This window comes from Ochotona princeps, chromosome 8 (genome assembly GCF_030435755.1).
Source record: "Ochotona princeps isolate mOchPri1 chromosome 8, mOchPri1.hap1, whole genome shotgun sequence".
Taxonomy (NCBI): domain Eukaryota; kingdom Metazoa; phylum Chordata; class Mammalia; order Lagomorpha; family Ochotonidae; genus Ochotona; species Ochotona princeps.
In genome coordinates this window covers 9,966,684-9,980,770 of record NC_080839.1, presented here as the reverse complement: position 1 = coordinate 9,980,770, position 14,087 = coordinate 9,966,684, and the positions used below count along the sequence as shown (strand labels likewise).

Genomic DNA, 14,087 nt, shown 5'->3' with positions numbered 1-14,087 from the left:
ACAATTTTTTTCTTTTAGAATCTGGAATATGTCACTCCATTCTCTTCTTGCCTGTAGAGTTTCCTGTGAGAGATCTCCTGTGAGTTTAATTGGCATTCCTTTATATGTCAATTGATTTTTTTCACGTGCACATCTCAGGATCTTTTCCTTATGTTAATTGAAGAGAACTTGAAGATCATGTGTCTTGGTGAAGATCACTTTGATCAAGCCTGTTGGGAGTTCTGTGCCCCTCCTGAATATTGTTTCCCAATTCTTTCTTCAGATTGGGGAAATTTTGCTTTATTATTTTTTAAATACATTTGCAAACTCAGCTTCTCTTTCTGCACCTTCTGCGACTCCCATAACTCTTATATTTGGCCTCTTAATAGTGTCCTTCAACTCTTGAATACTTTTTTTGGCCTGATCCAGCTCTGCTTCCAGCTTTTTGTTTGCTTCCCCCTGATGACAGGAAATACCTTCTAATTCTGAGATTCTTTCTTCTGCTTTCTTCATTCTATTTTGGAGACTCTCCACTGTACTTCTAATTTAATCTGTGTTCTTAATTTCTGATATATCAGCCTGATATGTTTTATTGCTTCCTTATTCTTTGAACTCTTGTATGTGTTTCTCATTTTTTATCAGAAGCTTTAAAATGAGTTTTAGGAATTCTGTGTGCCTCATTTTCTCGATGTCTTCCTCAGTTAACTCTGAGATTGGCATAGGGTTTTGCTCCTTTGCAGGGGATTTTTCGGTAATATTCATTGTGCTTTTGTCTCTTTTGCTCTTGGTCATTGCACTTCTGGTTAGCAGCGTCTTCTGCTTGGGGCAGGTTTCTAAGCTGTTTCACCCACAGGCCCACAATGCGATTTTCCTTGATGCGGTTGGTACACGACTTTTTGCTTGCAACCACTTGTGCCACAACCTCCAGCGAGTTCCAGGTCTGGATTCTTATGTAGGATTTCCACCGTGGTCTCTGTAGCCCCAGCTCTTGGCTCACCACTCTCCACACCTCCTATGATACCGTGCTGAGGCTGCACTGTTGTCTCTTCAGTCTTTCTCCCACTTCTGGTTGGAGCAGGTCCCAGGATTAGAGAGACACCAGGTGTCCTATATATTAGGTTATTGGTGGCGCTGATCTTGTTGGAACCTGTTGGACGTTAGGTCTGGGTGCCACACGGACCTATTTTGACTGGTACGATGCCATAGTCAGTATTATTTTCCTGTGCGACGAGTGCAATCATGGACTTCAGCAAGTTCTCGCGAGATCAGCACATGCACAGTTCACTATTGTCCCTTGCAGTCCAAAAGCTATTGCCACAGTGCCCAAAATGGCGCCTGATATACAACCACTACTTCAATTCTTGATCTGCTGGCCGTCAGATCCGAGGGCTATCCCAGACCTGTCCTGGGTGGAATCTGTAGAATGCCACGTCGTTGCAGTTCACTGAGACAGAAATGAGCTCACTCCCAGCTCAGCGCATGCTCCGTCCCTTCCCTTGCCCTTTTCTCCTTATGCAAAATGGCGCCCAATTCAGCTCTAAGGAGCTGACTGGGCTGTGAAATCCACTCTATTCTCGCACTGCCCGTCTGAGATCTGCTGCTGTGTCTCTGCTCCTGGTCAAATCAAACCAGCAGAACGGACAGTTCTTTGTCTGGGTTCACCACCCGAGATCCCAGTGAAAGTCCCTTCCCACCTGGTTGCTGGTGGAGTTCCGGATGCTGGTGGAGTTCAGATCTCCGTGCTGGAGTATCAGTCTCTGCAACACCACACCGTTGATTCTGCTGCTTTCCTGTGTCTGTCAGTCTCCAGGTACCCCTCTGCTGTTGTTCTGTCCCCGCCTATTTCCTGAAATATGTCCTCTGTGCTTCACGCTGATTAAACATTTTTCCATCCGCATAAACGTGTCCTTACCCTATTCCGCCATCTTGATTCTCCCCCTCTGGAACTTTTGATTGTCTCTTTTTGACTGATTATTTGGAACAGAAGAAATTTCCGGTTTTGAGAACATTTTAAGTATTTTGTTATGGTTTATCCTTCATTTGTTTTCTTACATTAGGTTCATTAAATGTTTCTCAGTGTTTCTCAGACGTTTTAGCTTCTGCATTGAGACTAATCTGTGTAGTAATAGGTAAGGCCCAGAACTTGCTTTTTCCCCTTTGGATATTCAATTACTTAAAAATCTTTGTTGTTTTCATATATGGAATTACTTGGAAGTCTTTGCTAAAGATTGATTGCATATATCTGTTTCTAGAGTCTTTCTTCTGTTTCGTTGATTTCTACAGGGTTTTTTTGCGTGTAAGATTTACTTATTTAAAAGGTGGAATTATAGAGGAAGAATTGAGGGGAGCGGGAGAGGGAGATCTTCCATTCTCTGGCTTACTCCTGAAATGGCTGGGACTGGGGCTGGACCAGGCCAAAACCAGGAGCATGGAACTGCATCCGAGTCTCCCTTGTGAGTGGCAGGAGCCACCTTCAGTTGCTTTCCCAGGCACATTGCTGGGGGAAATCGATCGGAAGTGGAGCAGTTGCAACTTGAACTGATGCTCAGGTGGGATGCTAGCACTGCCAACGTCTTCTTAGCTCACTGTGTCACAATGCTGGCCCCATCTTTATCTTGTTGATTGTAGCTTCCTTGTGAAGATTGGAAAGCCAGTAGTGGCAGGCAAGCATTTCAAACAAAGTGTTTTGACTGTTTAGGTCTTTGAGTTTCAATATGAAGTTTGAACTCATCTTGTTAATTTCTGTTAATTAATGGGATTGCATTAAATCTGTAAATTTTGAGTCAAGTGGTATTTTAATAATCTTAGATCAGTGATCATGGCATTTCTGTATATATCTAGATTATGTTGCCTTGGCAATATTTTATGGTTTTATTGTTTATTTTTCTACATTCATCCAATTCTTATGGTTTTGATGCTGCTGTAAATAGCTTTTAAACATTTAAAATTTCTGACTGTTTTTCCTCTGGAATTTATGGCTGTTATCTAGAAATGCCATTGATAGTTAGATATTTGCTGCTTGTGATCTATTAAATTTACTGATTAGTTCTAGGGGCTTCCTCGTTGATTTTTTTTTATACACTTATGTTTTCTGTATGTAAATGTTATGTTTTCCTCCTTATTTGTGTATGTTGTAAATCTTTTTGCCTTATTGCACTAACTGGTTCTTTTAGATCAGGCTTAAATAGAAGTGATGGTAGTAGACATCCTTGCTTGTTTCTCATCTTGGAATATGTTCAGTCTTAGACCTTTGACTGTAATGTTAGTTCTAGGTTGTTTTCATTTTGAAAGATAGAGACAAGTTACAGAGAGCTTCCATGTGCTGCATCACTCTCCAGTGCCTGGGTCTGCGACAGGCTAGCCAGCAATCTGGAACTCATTCCCAGTTTTTGTGGGTGACAGGACCAAATAGTTAAGGTATCGCCTTTTGGTTCCCATGGCATCCCAGTGGCATCTTAGCGCTTGTGCTAAGCCTCTATCTATAAGCGATATGCCGAGGAAATTTCACTTTTCGTCCCTTCTCCTCCCCTCCTCTTTTCTTTTCCTTTCTTAGATTTATTTGCTTTTGTTACAAAGGCAGATTTACAGAGAGAAGGAGAGACCGAGAAAGATCTTTCGTCTGCTGATTCACTCCCCAAATGGCCACAATATCCAGAGCTGAGCCAGTCTAAATCTAGGAGCCAGGAGCCTCATCCTGCTTTACCATATCAGTGCAGGGTCCCAAGGCGTCCTCCACGGCTTTCCCAGGCCATAAGCAGGGTACTGGGTGAGAAGTGGAGCAGTGGAACATGAACCAGTGCCCATATGTGAGCCTGGCACTTGCAGGCAGAAGATTAGCCAGTTGAGTCATCATGCTGGGCCCTTGACCAATCATTTTAAAGGTTGTTTAATTTGTAAACATTCTGGCAGGGTATGCATTTGGCTATAGCAGTTAAGATATTGCTCGAGCTGCCTGCAAACATATGAGGGTTTCTGAGTTCAACTGCCTTGTTATACCTTAGCTTCCTGCTCAGGTATACCGTGGGAAGTAGCAGGTGATTTTGGCTCAAGTACTTTGATCCCTGCCACACATAATAGAAACCCAGACTGAGTTCCAGGTTTCTGGGTTGATGTGACCCAGTTTCAGCTATATGTGCATTTAAGGAGTGAACCAGCAGGTGGACGCTGTTTCTTTCTTTGTCTTTCAAATAAACAAACATAAATAAAATTTAAAAGTTTTTTCCAGCTATTTTTCTTTTTTTTTTTCTAGATTTATTTTTTTTTAAATTGGGAAGTCAGATATAGAGAGGAAGAGAGACAAAGAGGAAGATCTTCCATACACTGTTTCACTCCCCAAGTGACCACAAAAGCTGGAGCTGAGCCAATCCAAAGCCAAGAGCCAGGAGCTCTTGGGTGGCGGGTCCCAAGGCATTGGGCTGTCCTCAGCTGCTTTCCCAGACTACTTAAATGTATCATAACAGTGTAGGTACAGATAGGAGAAAGTCCAGCATCCTATTTTCAAGACATTTTTAACAGTTTCATGTTATGGCCCTGCCTAATGTGACCTCTCCCCTGATCCAACATTCTGTCAGGTACTAGAATCTGGCCCTGCTAGACAAGCCCCCAGCCTTAGCTTTTGCTTGGACTGGTTTGTAGTGGTCAGTATTGTTCGGTGATAACAAGTTCTACACAGAACTCATTAATAGGCTGGTGTATCAGTCTAACCATACAGATCATCCAGTCTCCTCTAAACCACCAGGTCTCAGTACCCTTGCTTACCTTCAAGGAAAAGTTCTCTGTCATTGGGAGTCCTTCAGGATTGATTTTTGCAACCCACAAGCACAGTGGGCTCAACATTGAGTGTACCTAGGCAGCAATTCTATACTCCCAAGACCCCAGAGCTCTCTACCTGGTGACTAGCAGGCGGGACCTGGTGCCAAATGGCGCACTAGCCACCTGGGCCCAGCTCACCGCATGGTCGTGGTGGCTGGAGCCAGGGCCCCAAGGATAGAGTCCAACCCGGCCTGGGACCTCCCAACTACCAGCAGGCTGCTGGAAGTTCTCCCACCCAGACCCCAAGGTCGCACCCTCCTGATCCCACCCACCACATGATGTTGGCAGCTGGTGGAGCCCTGGCCCGCCCAGTTCTCCAGGGTTCCCCTCTTAGCATACTCACCAGGAAGGGAAAAGCCTCTGGAGCTCTCTTGATTTGGTAAAGAATTCTAAGCTAATAAATGATGTTTGTTTTAATTTTATCTGCAATCATCCTTTGTGGTGGTATGTTTCTTCCACTCTAGCTGCTTTTAAGACTAGGGTTTTACCAGTGTCATAAGATCTTAATCTTTTATCATGCTTGAGTTTTAGTGATTTTTGTGGATTTATGATTCGTGGTATAACTTAAATTTTAAAAATTCAGTAATTATTTCTTCAAGTGCTTTTTCTGTCCCCCCCCCCTGCTTTTTTTTGTTGGTAGAAATCTAAGATTTTCTAGCATTCTAGTTCTCTTAGTTTTGTTCTATCACAAACTGCAGATCTTGTCTTTATTCTTAATGGAAAGTTGGACTGCTGGGATTAGAACTGACACCCACATGGAATCTTGGCACATGCAAGACGAGGACTTTAGCCTCTAGGCTACTGTGCCGAGCCCAAAACCAGGAGCTGCTTCTGAGTCTCTCACATTGGTACAGGGGCCCAAGCAGGGAGCTGGATTGGAAGCTCAGCGGATGAGTCTTGAGTTGGTTACTGTGTGGGTTTGCCCAAGTCCCAGGCAGCAGTTTTACCTGTTACTCTACAACTCTGGCCCCAGTACTTATTCTTGCCTATCATTCACAAAACTGTTGAAATTCTGACAGCTGTTACTGCCCACAGGATAGTTCTGCTATCTGAGCTTACACAAATTACAACCTGTGAACTTTTCAAAGGGCTTGGGTTGGGTAGCAGGTTACATCAGCACGTCAATAATTTGTTATTTAAGAGGAAGCACAGTAATTGTTCATAAGGAACTTTGGTACAGTGAAACTGAGTAATTCGTATTCTACATATATAAGATCTACTTGAGGAATTTTTTGGAGCTACTGATGTTAAGTTTTTGAATATTCCTAAATTTTTTAGAGATGTTCCTTATGAAAAATTTTTTTACAGATTGATAGGTTGTATGATTGGAAAAAGAGTCCTGACTCTGATGTGGCTGCTACTTTAAAGAAGCAGAAAAAGAATACAAAAGATGAATTTGAGGAGCGAGCAAAGGCTATTATTGTTGAATTTGCACAGCAGGTAAGAAAGCTCTTCCTGCTTTATGAAGAGCCTATCATACAATATTTTTATTATATTTATAATTAAGTCACCATTTTCATCAGTACCCATCCTATTCCCCTATTAACTAGTGTTTCTTGTTTTTTTTTTTGCTTCATCTCCTTTCCTTTCTGTTATTGTAATGCTGTTTCATAGGTCTGTCTTTGCATTCTGAATGTCTTAATTTTAAAAACCTTAGAAACTACTTTTCTGTAATACAGTTAATGCCTATAGAATAAACATGACCATTTTTCGAATGGTTACCTATTTGTTTATTTAGCTTCTAGCTATTCCTCCTCCAGGTACCTCTTTTTTTTTTTTTTAAAGATTTATTTATTTTATTACAAAGTCAGGTATACACAGAGGAGGAGAGACAGAGAGGAAGATCTTCCGTCCGATGATTCACTCCCCAAGTGAGCGCTAAGGCCAGTACTGCACCGATCCGAAGCTGGGAACCAGGAACCTGTTCCAGGTCTCCCACGCAGGTCCAGGGTCCCAAGGCCGCAGGCCGTCCTCGACTGCTTTCCCAGGCCACAAGCAGGGAGCTGGATGGGAAGTGGAGCAGCCGGGATTAGAACCGGCGCCTATATGGGATCCTGGCATGTTCAAGGCAAGGACTTTGACCGCTAGGCCATGCTGTTGGGCCCAGGTACCTCCTTTTTGCAGCTTGCAAAAAAATACTTGTTTGATTCCAGGGTTTGAATGCGGCTTTGTTTTATGAGAATAAAGATCCCCGCACTTTTGTGTCCCTGGTACCTACCTCTGCACATACTGGTGACGGCATGGGGAGTCTCATCTATCTGCTCGTGGAGTTAACTCAGACCATGTTGAGCAAGAGACTCGCACACTGTGAAGAGCTGAGAGCACAGGTGATGGAGGTAATGGTTTGCTTGCCACTTTTTTCGTTTTTTGTATTTCTTGGTGTTTGGATATCTACTACTTGTAGACTTCATGAACCTGGTGCACGGTACAGGTTTCATTTCCGTTGCAATATTGTCTATTAGGTTAAAGCTCTCCCTGGAATGGGCACCACTATAGATGTCATATTGATCAATGGCCGCTTGAAGGAAGGAGATACGATCATTGTTCCTGGAGTAGAAGGACCCATTGTAACTCAGATTCGGGGGCTCTTGTTACCTCCTCCTATGAAGGAATTACGTGTGAAGGTAAGCCAGTTGGAAAGTGTTGACAAGTGAGATTTGAGTTTAGGTTTTGGCTGAGGTTGCGTTCTGCTTTCGGAGTGCCTGACTTAGTGCACAGCACAAATCCCTCAGTTTCCATTTAGTTTAGCTGCCCAGCTGTCAGAGTGAAAATGTTTATGTTGACCTGTAAAACAATCTGAAATCATGCACAGTTTTTGCATCAATCTAATCTTCTGTGAATTTTTTTTTATTGCCACTTATATTTACTAGATGTGATCTCCTGAACAAATTAGAATATGTCCTTTTTGCTCTGCACTGCTGATTCTTCATTAGCTTTTTTTTTTTTAAGATTTATTTTTATTACAAAGTCAGATATACACAGAGGAGGAGAGACAGAGAGGAAGATCTTCCATCTGATGTTTCACAACCCAAGTGACCCGCAACGGCTGGTACTGCGTCGATCCAAAGCCGGGAACCTGGGACTTCCTCCGGGTCTCCCACGCGGATGCAGGGTCCCAATGCATTGGGCCGTCCTCAACTGCTTTTCCAGGCCACAAGCAGGGAGGTGGATCGGAAGTGGAGCTGCTGGGATTAGAACCAGTGCCCATATGGGATCCCGGGGTGTTCCAGGCGAGGACTTTGACCACTAGGCCAACGTGCTGGGCCCTTCATTAATTTTCTTTTTTTTTAAAAAAGTTAATTTTTTAAATTTTTATTACAAAGTCAGATATACAGAGGAGGAGAGACAGAGAGGAAGTGGAGCTGCCGGGATTAGAACCAGCGCCCATATGGGATCCTGGCAAGTTCAAGGCGAGGACCTTAGCCACTAGGCCACGCCACCAGGCCCCTTCATTAATTTTTTAAAGTGTTAGACATACATACTGAGAAGTACATAAGATCAATGGAAGGCTCAGTGATTTTTTTTTAAGATTTTATTTTTATTTTTTAAAAAAATTTATTTTTTTATTGGAAAGGCAGATATACAGAGAGGAGGAGCAGGGGACAGAGGAACATATTCCATCTTATGACTCAGTCTCCAAGCGGCCGCAATGGCCAGAACTGAGCCAGTCCGAAGCCAGCAGCCAGGAGCTCTTCAGGGTCTCCCACGCAGGTGCAGGATCCCAAGGCTTTGGGCCATCCTTAACTGCCCTCCCTGGCCGTAAGCAGGGAGCTGGATGGGAAGCAGGACTGCCAGGATTGGAACTGGTGCCCATATGGGATCCTAGCGCGTGCAAGGCGAGGACATTAACTACTATGCTATCGTGCTGAGCCTGGCTCAGTAATGTTTTAAGATGTAAGTTATTTATTTGAAAGTTGCAGGGAGGACAGATTTTCCATCTGCTGATTGATTCCACAAGTGGCCCACAGTGGCCAGGGTGAAGGTAATCCTTGGGCAGAGTCTGCTCTGTGCCTCCCGAGCATCAGCAGAGATGCATGATGGGAGTGGATAGCCTTGACCTGCGTGCTCATGTGCCTGAAGCACATCTGTGTGTGCTCAGAGTGTATCTCTGTACAAGGACACTGTAGAGTTTGTGAAAACGTGATTAAAAGATACTTGTGTCTGAGCAGTTTTGAAGTTGAAGTCTACTGTATTCGTACCATACAGTATTTGTGAGATTTTTTTTAGTTTTATTAATTACATTGTATTATGTGACACATTTTTATAGGCACTGGGATTCCCCCCACCCCTCCCCAATTCGTGGGATTTTTTTTTTTTTTTTTTTTTTTTTTAAAGATTTTATTATTATTGGAAAGCTGGATATACAGAGAGGATGAGAGACAGAGAGGAAGATCTTCCATCCGATGTGTCACTCCCCAAGTGAGCCGCAACGGGCCGGTGCGCGCCAATCCGATGCCGGGAACCTGGAACCTCTTCCAGGTCTCCCACGTGGGTGCAGGGTCCCAAATCTTTGGGCCGTCCTCGACTGCTTTCCCAGGCCACAAGCAGGGAGCTGGATGGGAAGTGGAGCTGCCGGGATTAGAACCGGCGCCCATATGGGATCCCGGGGCTTTCAAGGCGAGGACTTTAGCCGCTAGGCCACGCCGCCGGGCCCAATTCGTGGGATTTTTAAAAAGGCTTGCAGTGTTTTGATTTCAAAGAGTTAAGGAGGTGGAGGGAGTACTTCACTGCTCAGCTGTCCCAGATGGGTCAGGCTAAAGCCATGAGCTTCCTCCTGATCTCCGACATGGATGGTGTGAAAGCTTGGACCAGCCTACATGGTTTTTCTCAAGCCTTGATCTGGGTGCGGGATTGAAAGTGGAGCGGCCAGGACACATCCGCTGCCTGTGTGTGATGAACAGGTTGCAGTCGGTGCTTTATCCCATCATCTTTTTTTTTTTTTTGAAAGGTTGGGGCTTATAGAGATCTCTCATCTGCTGGTTCACTCCCAAAATAGTTGCAGTGGTCAGAGCTGAATCCAAATCCAGGGGCCAGGAATATTTTTCCTGTCCCCCACCATGGCCAAGTACTTGAGCCATCCTCTGCTGCTTTCCCAGGCCATAAGCCAGGAGCTGGAGCAAAAGGGGAGCAGCCAGGACTTGAACTAGTGATCATTACGGTATGCCAGAGCCAAAGGCAGAAATTTAGCCTACTCCAGCCCTCTGATCCATGAACTTTTAAATAAGGTATTTACATATTTAAGGGACAGAGACAGGTAGTGAGCTACTGTCTGCTAAATGCTGACAGTACCTGGACTTGGGTGTGACTAAAGTTGAGAGCCAGGAACCTCCCGCCGCCGCCACTCTTCATGTTGCATTAGTCAGAAGCTGGGAATCCAGGCCCCGGGTATTTCAGTGTGGAATGAAAGTCTCCAGCGTCAGTGCTGTGTAGTTATTATTCCTCCACAAACTGTGAAGTATGTCATTGCTGGCTCCTTGATGTCAAAAAAAAAAGTAACACATTAGTTTCATATGGTGAATCTGGCATGGCTTAATCTGTTCTCTTGCTTATGTAAGATGTTTTATAAAGCCGCCGTAACATGGCTCTGTGTTCTAGTTTTACTTGATATGGTTACACTCTTATTCACAGTGGATATAGAAACTTACACTCTGAACCAGCAGGTAAAGATCTGTCTGTCTGTCCTCTCTGTAATTCTGATTTTCCAATAAAAATAAATTAATCTTAAAAAAAAAAATAAAAACTCCCAGCTGCAGGATTTTAGTTTTGTATTGTTCCCCTTCTTTATCAATTCTTTAATGTCATCAGGATTGTAGTTTGTCCATTCTGTGGGTTAGTAGACCACATTCCTGTTTCCATTTCTTGATTGTGAATGTTCAGTTATTACGTTGCTCTTTGTTTCTTTCTTTATGAAATTCTATTTTCCTCCTGAATTGTCTGTTACAGGCATACCAGAGATGTCGCTGAATCTCTCAGATTATTATGTAGTAGTTGTGCATTGTATAAATCCCCTACTATGTGATGCAGCTAAATAAAACAAATTTTTTAAAGATTTATTTGACTTTTATTGGAAAGTCAGATATACAGAGAGGAGGAGAGACAGAGAGGAAGATCTCCCGTCTGATGATTCACTCCCCAAGTGAGCCGCAGCGGCCGGTGCGTGCCAATCCGAAGCCGGGAACCTGGAACCTCTTCCAGGTCTCCCACGTGGGTGCAGGGTCCCAAAGCTTTGGGCCGTCCTCAACTGCCCTCCCAGGCCACAAGCAGGGAGCTGGATGGGAAGTAGAGCTGCCGGGATTCGAACCGGCGCCCATCTGGGATCCCGGGGCGTCCAAGGCGAGGACTTTGACCGCTAGGCCATGCCACCGGGCCCTGATGCATTAATATTTATGTATCATTTTCAGAAATGATAATACTTTAGTTTTGAAGTTCATTCATTTGAAAGTTAGGGTAAGAGTTACTCTGTCCATTTGGTGGTTCCCCCAATGTCCACAGTGGTCGGGCCTGGCTGGAGATGTGATCCAGGTCTCCCCTGTGTATACAGGAACCCAGGGACTTGAGCCCATAGCTGCACTGGCAGGAAGCTGAAATCGGGGAACAAAAATGTGCACATAACGCAGGCTACTCTAACTTGGCACATGGTGTCTGAACTGCTAGAATAAAGTATACTTGTTATTGAATTTATCTGTCTTGAACTTCGTGATTATTACAATTTGTCTCTAGTTTAATGATTTTATGATTCCAAGGCTATGAAGAGTATCTCCTGCTAACCACTTTCAAGTTACGTAGTCATGACAGTTTTTCTCTACATAGAACCAGTATGAGAAGCATAAAGAAGTAGAAGCAGCTCAGGGGGTGAAGATTCTTGGAAAAGACTTGGAAAAAACATTGGCTGGCCTACCTCTCCTTGTGGCATATAAGGAAGATGAAATTCCTGTTCTGAAAGTGAGTTCGCTTTTAAACCATTGAAAATGTGCTGGGGATGGTGACTGAAATGAGAAATTGATTTTGTACAGCTTAGCATCTGGATTTCATTCTTAACAGATTTAATGCTTTTAAATTACTTGACGTTTATCAAATAAGAGTTGAAAGCTCCGAGATGCTTAAATTTTTTTTTTTTTGTTTTTAGATATGGGATGTAGACAGGACTAAATAAAATATTTTTACTAATTTGTTATTTCAAAGCCTGTTTGCTTATTCTTACGAGCAAGTGGCCCATATCCAGCATAGGGTCACAAAGGCAGGCTTTTAATTGTAGCTACTTGTAGCAGCATGTAACTCTAACATGCTCTGACCTCCCCGCACTCACTCACTCTCTCTCTCACACACACACACACACACACACACACACAAAACATGAGAGCTGCCATCAGGGACTCGACCCTCACAGCCTGTTGGCCTGTTTCAAGTCTCGAGTGGTTGTTTGCATCAGTCGTTTTAGTGCTGCTGGTCAAAAGATCATCTTCTGCAGGGGTTCAGTGGTTGAGGGAAGAGCCACTGACACCATGATTATAGGATTTTATAATGAAAACAAACAGTTTTGTGGCTATCAGTGTATTTATGATACTTTTAAAGTTGGAGTTTTGTTTCATTCAGCTCACTCATGTGTAGTTGTGAAGTGTCACAGAGGTTAGCCTGCTACACAGTTGGTAAACTGAGGACAGATGAGGGTGAAGTCAGATACAGCTAGAATATGGCTCCTAAGTTCCTCTGCTGCGCTTGCTCTAAGCTTAAACTCTGCATTTTCAGATGAGCATATGAAATGATTTTGCAACCATTTTGTCCGAGGCTGAAGATGGATAACCTTGTTAAATCTTTTTACATTTCAAGGATGAATTGATCCATGAGTTAAAGCAGACACTAAATGCTATTAAATTGGAGGAGAAAGGAGTTTATGTCCAGGCATCTACACTGGGCTCTTTGGAAGCTCTACTTGAATTTCTCAAAACATCTGAAGTGCCCGTAAGTAATTGTACTCTGCTCTGCAAATCAGTGTTGGTTGTGGTTTGGGATACTGTTAACATGAGCTTCAGAAGTAGGCAGAAAATTCAGAACCCCTCTTTTTCAGTATGCAGGAATTAACATTGGCCCAGTCCATAAAAAAGATGTTATGAAAGCTTCAGTGATGCTGGAACATGATCCTCAGTAAGTAGTTCTTCAGCTCGGAAGCCTCCGTGTTAACCACTGTCCTGTGTGACACACCGCTTTTCACTGAATGATTTTCATTATTTTTCTTTTTAAGGTATGCAGTAATTTTGGCCTTTGATGTGAGAATTGAACGAGATGCACAAGAAATGGCTGATAGTTTAGGAGTTAGAATCTTTAGTGCAGAAATTATTTATCATTTATTTGATGCCTTTACAAAATACAGACAAGACTACAAGAAACAGAAACAAGAAGAATTTAAGTAAGTTGATTTTATTTACTTTGTATACCAGAAATGAAATTAAGAATGACTGACTACAAGGAAGAGTTATGTCAAAAGAGTCATGGCTGAATTTATGATAAATTCTTAAAGTGGAGCTGATTGGGAAATACTGGGACTTAGTTTGGGATACTGTTCCTTTAGATTGTGAAACCTGAAGGTGGTTAGAATGATTACATTGATTTGGAGGAATTCTAGAATCTTGAAAGCTTTTTAAACATTTGTGATAAATTGACCACATAGTGGTCTTTTGGATCAACAATGTGGGAGCATGGTGTGGAAAAGGGAGAACTTAATCCAAATATGATCATTGCATGTGCCCAACAGTGTGCCTGCCAGGGTTCCAAGCTGCAGGATGTTGCTGCAAAGCATCTCAAGTGTTCAGGGGCTGGGTTAGGTACGCTGGGCATAAATGCTTCTGTGGCACAACTTTTTGTTGTTCACACAGGAAGCACCAGGAATTCAGAAAGCCTTGTGCCGCGGTGCCTGGCCTACTCCACACACTCAGCCTCTGAAGAAAATTGTTTCCATCTACCATTCTTAAGGAATTTTGTAAGCATAAAAATTGTTTCTTCTTTTCAGGCACATAGCAGTATTTCCCTGCAAGATGAAAATCCTCCCTCAGTATATTTTCAATTCTCGAGATCCAATCGTGATGGGGGTAACTGTGGAAGCAGGACAGGTGAAACAGGGGACACCAATGTGTGTCCCAAGCAAAAATGTAAGTTGCAGATACATGCGAAAGCAGCAGATGGGCATCAGAGTGGTGACAAGTGTGTGTGCCTGTAGTTGATAACAGTGGGGTGTGTTTAACAGGTGTCTACTCTTTGGAAACTTTTTTCACCTCAGTAAGCAAAGATGAAAAAATTTGCAA

General features: G+C 43.1%; 1 protein-coding gene across 2 annotated transcripts in view; it reads left to right on the top strand.

Annotated features, from left to right (window-relative positions):
- The window catches only part of EIF5B (eukaryotic translation initiation factor 5B), a 71,840-nt gene that overhangs the window by 55,409 nt on the left and 2,344 nt on the right, over window positions 1–14,087 (top strand). For both annotated transcript variants that reach the window (XM_058667526.1, XM_058667527.1), the window contains exons 15-22: window positions 6,100–6,231; window positions 6,945–7,127; window positions 7,254–7,415; window positions 11,602–11,733; window positions 12,619–12,750; window positions 12,857–12,933; window positions 13,031–13,195; window positions 13,796–13,934. In XM_058667526.1, the coding sequence (XP_058523509.1) occupies window positions 6,100–6,231; window positions 6,945–7,127; window positions 7,254–7,415; window positions 11,602–11,733; window positions 12,619–12,750; window positions 12,857–12,933; window positions 13,031–13,195; window positions 13,796–13,934 (1,122 nt within the window). The remainder of the gene's footprint in view (window positions 1–6,099; window positions 6,232–6,944; window positions 7,128–7,253; window positions 7,416–11,601; window positions 11,734–12,618; window positions 12,751–12,856; window positions 12,934–13,030; window positions 13,196–13,795; window positions 13,935–14,087) is intronic.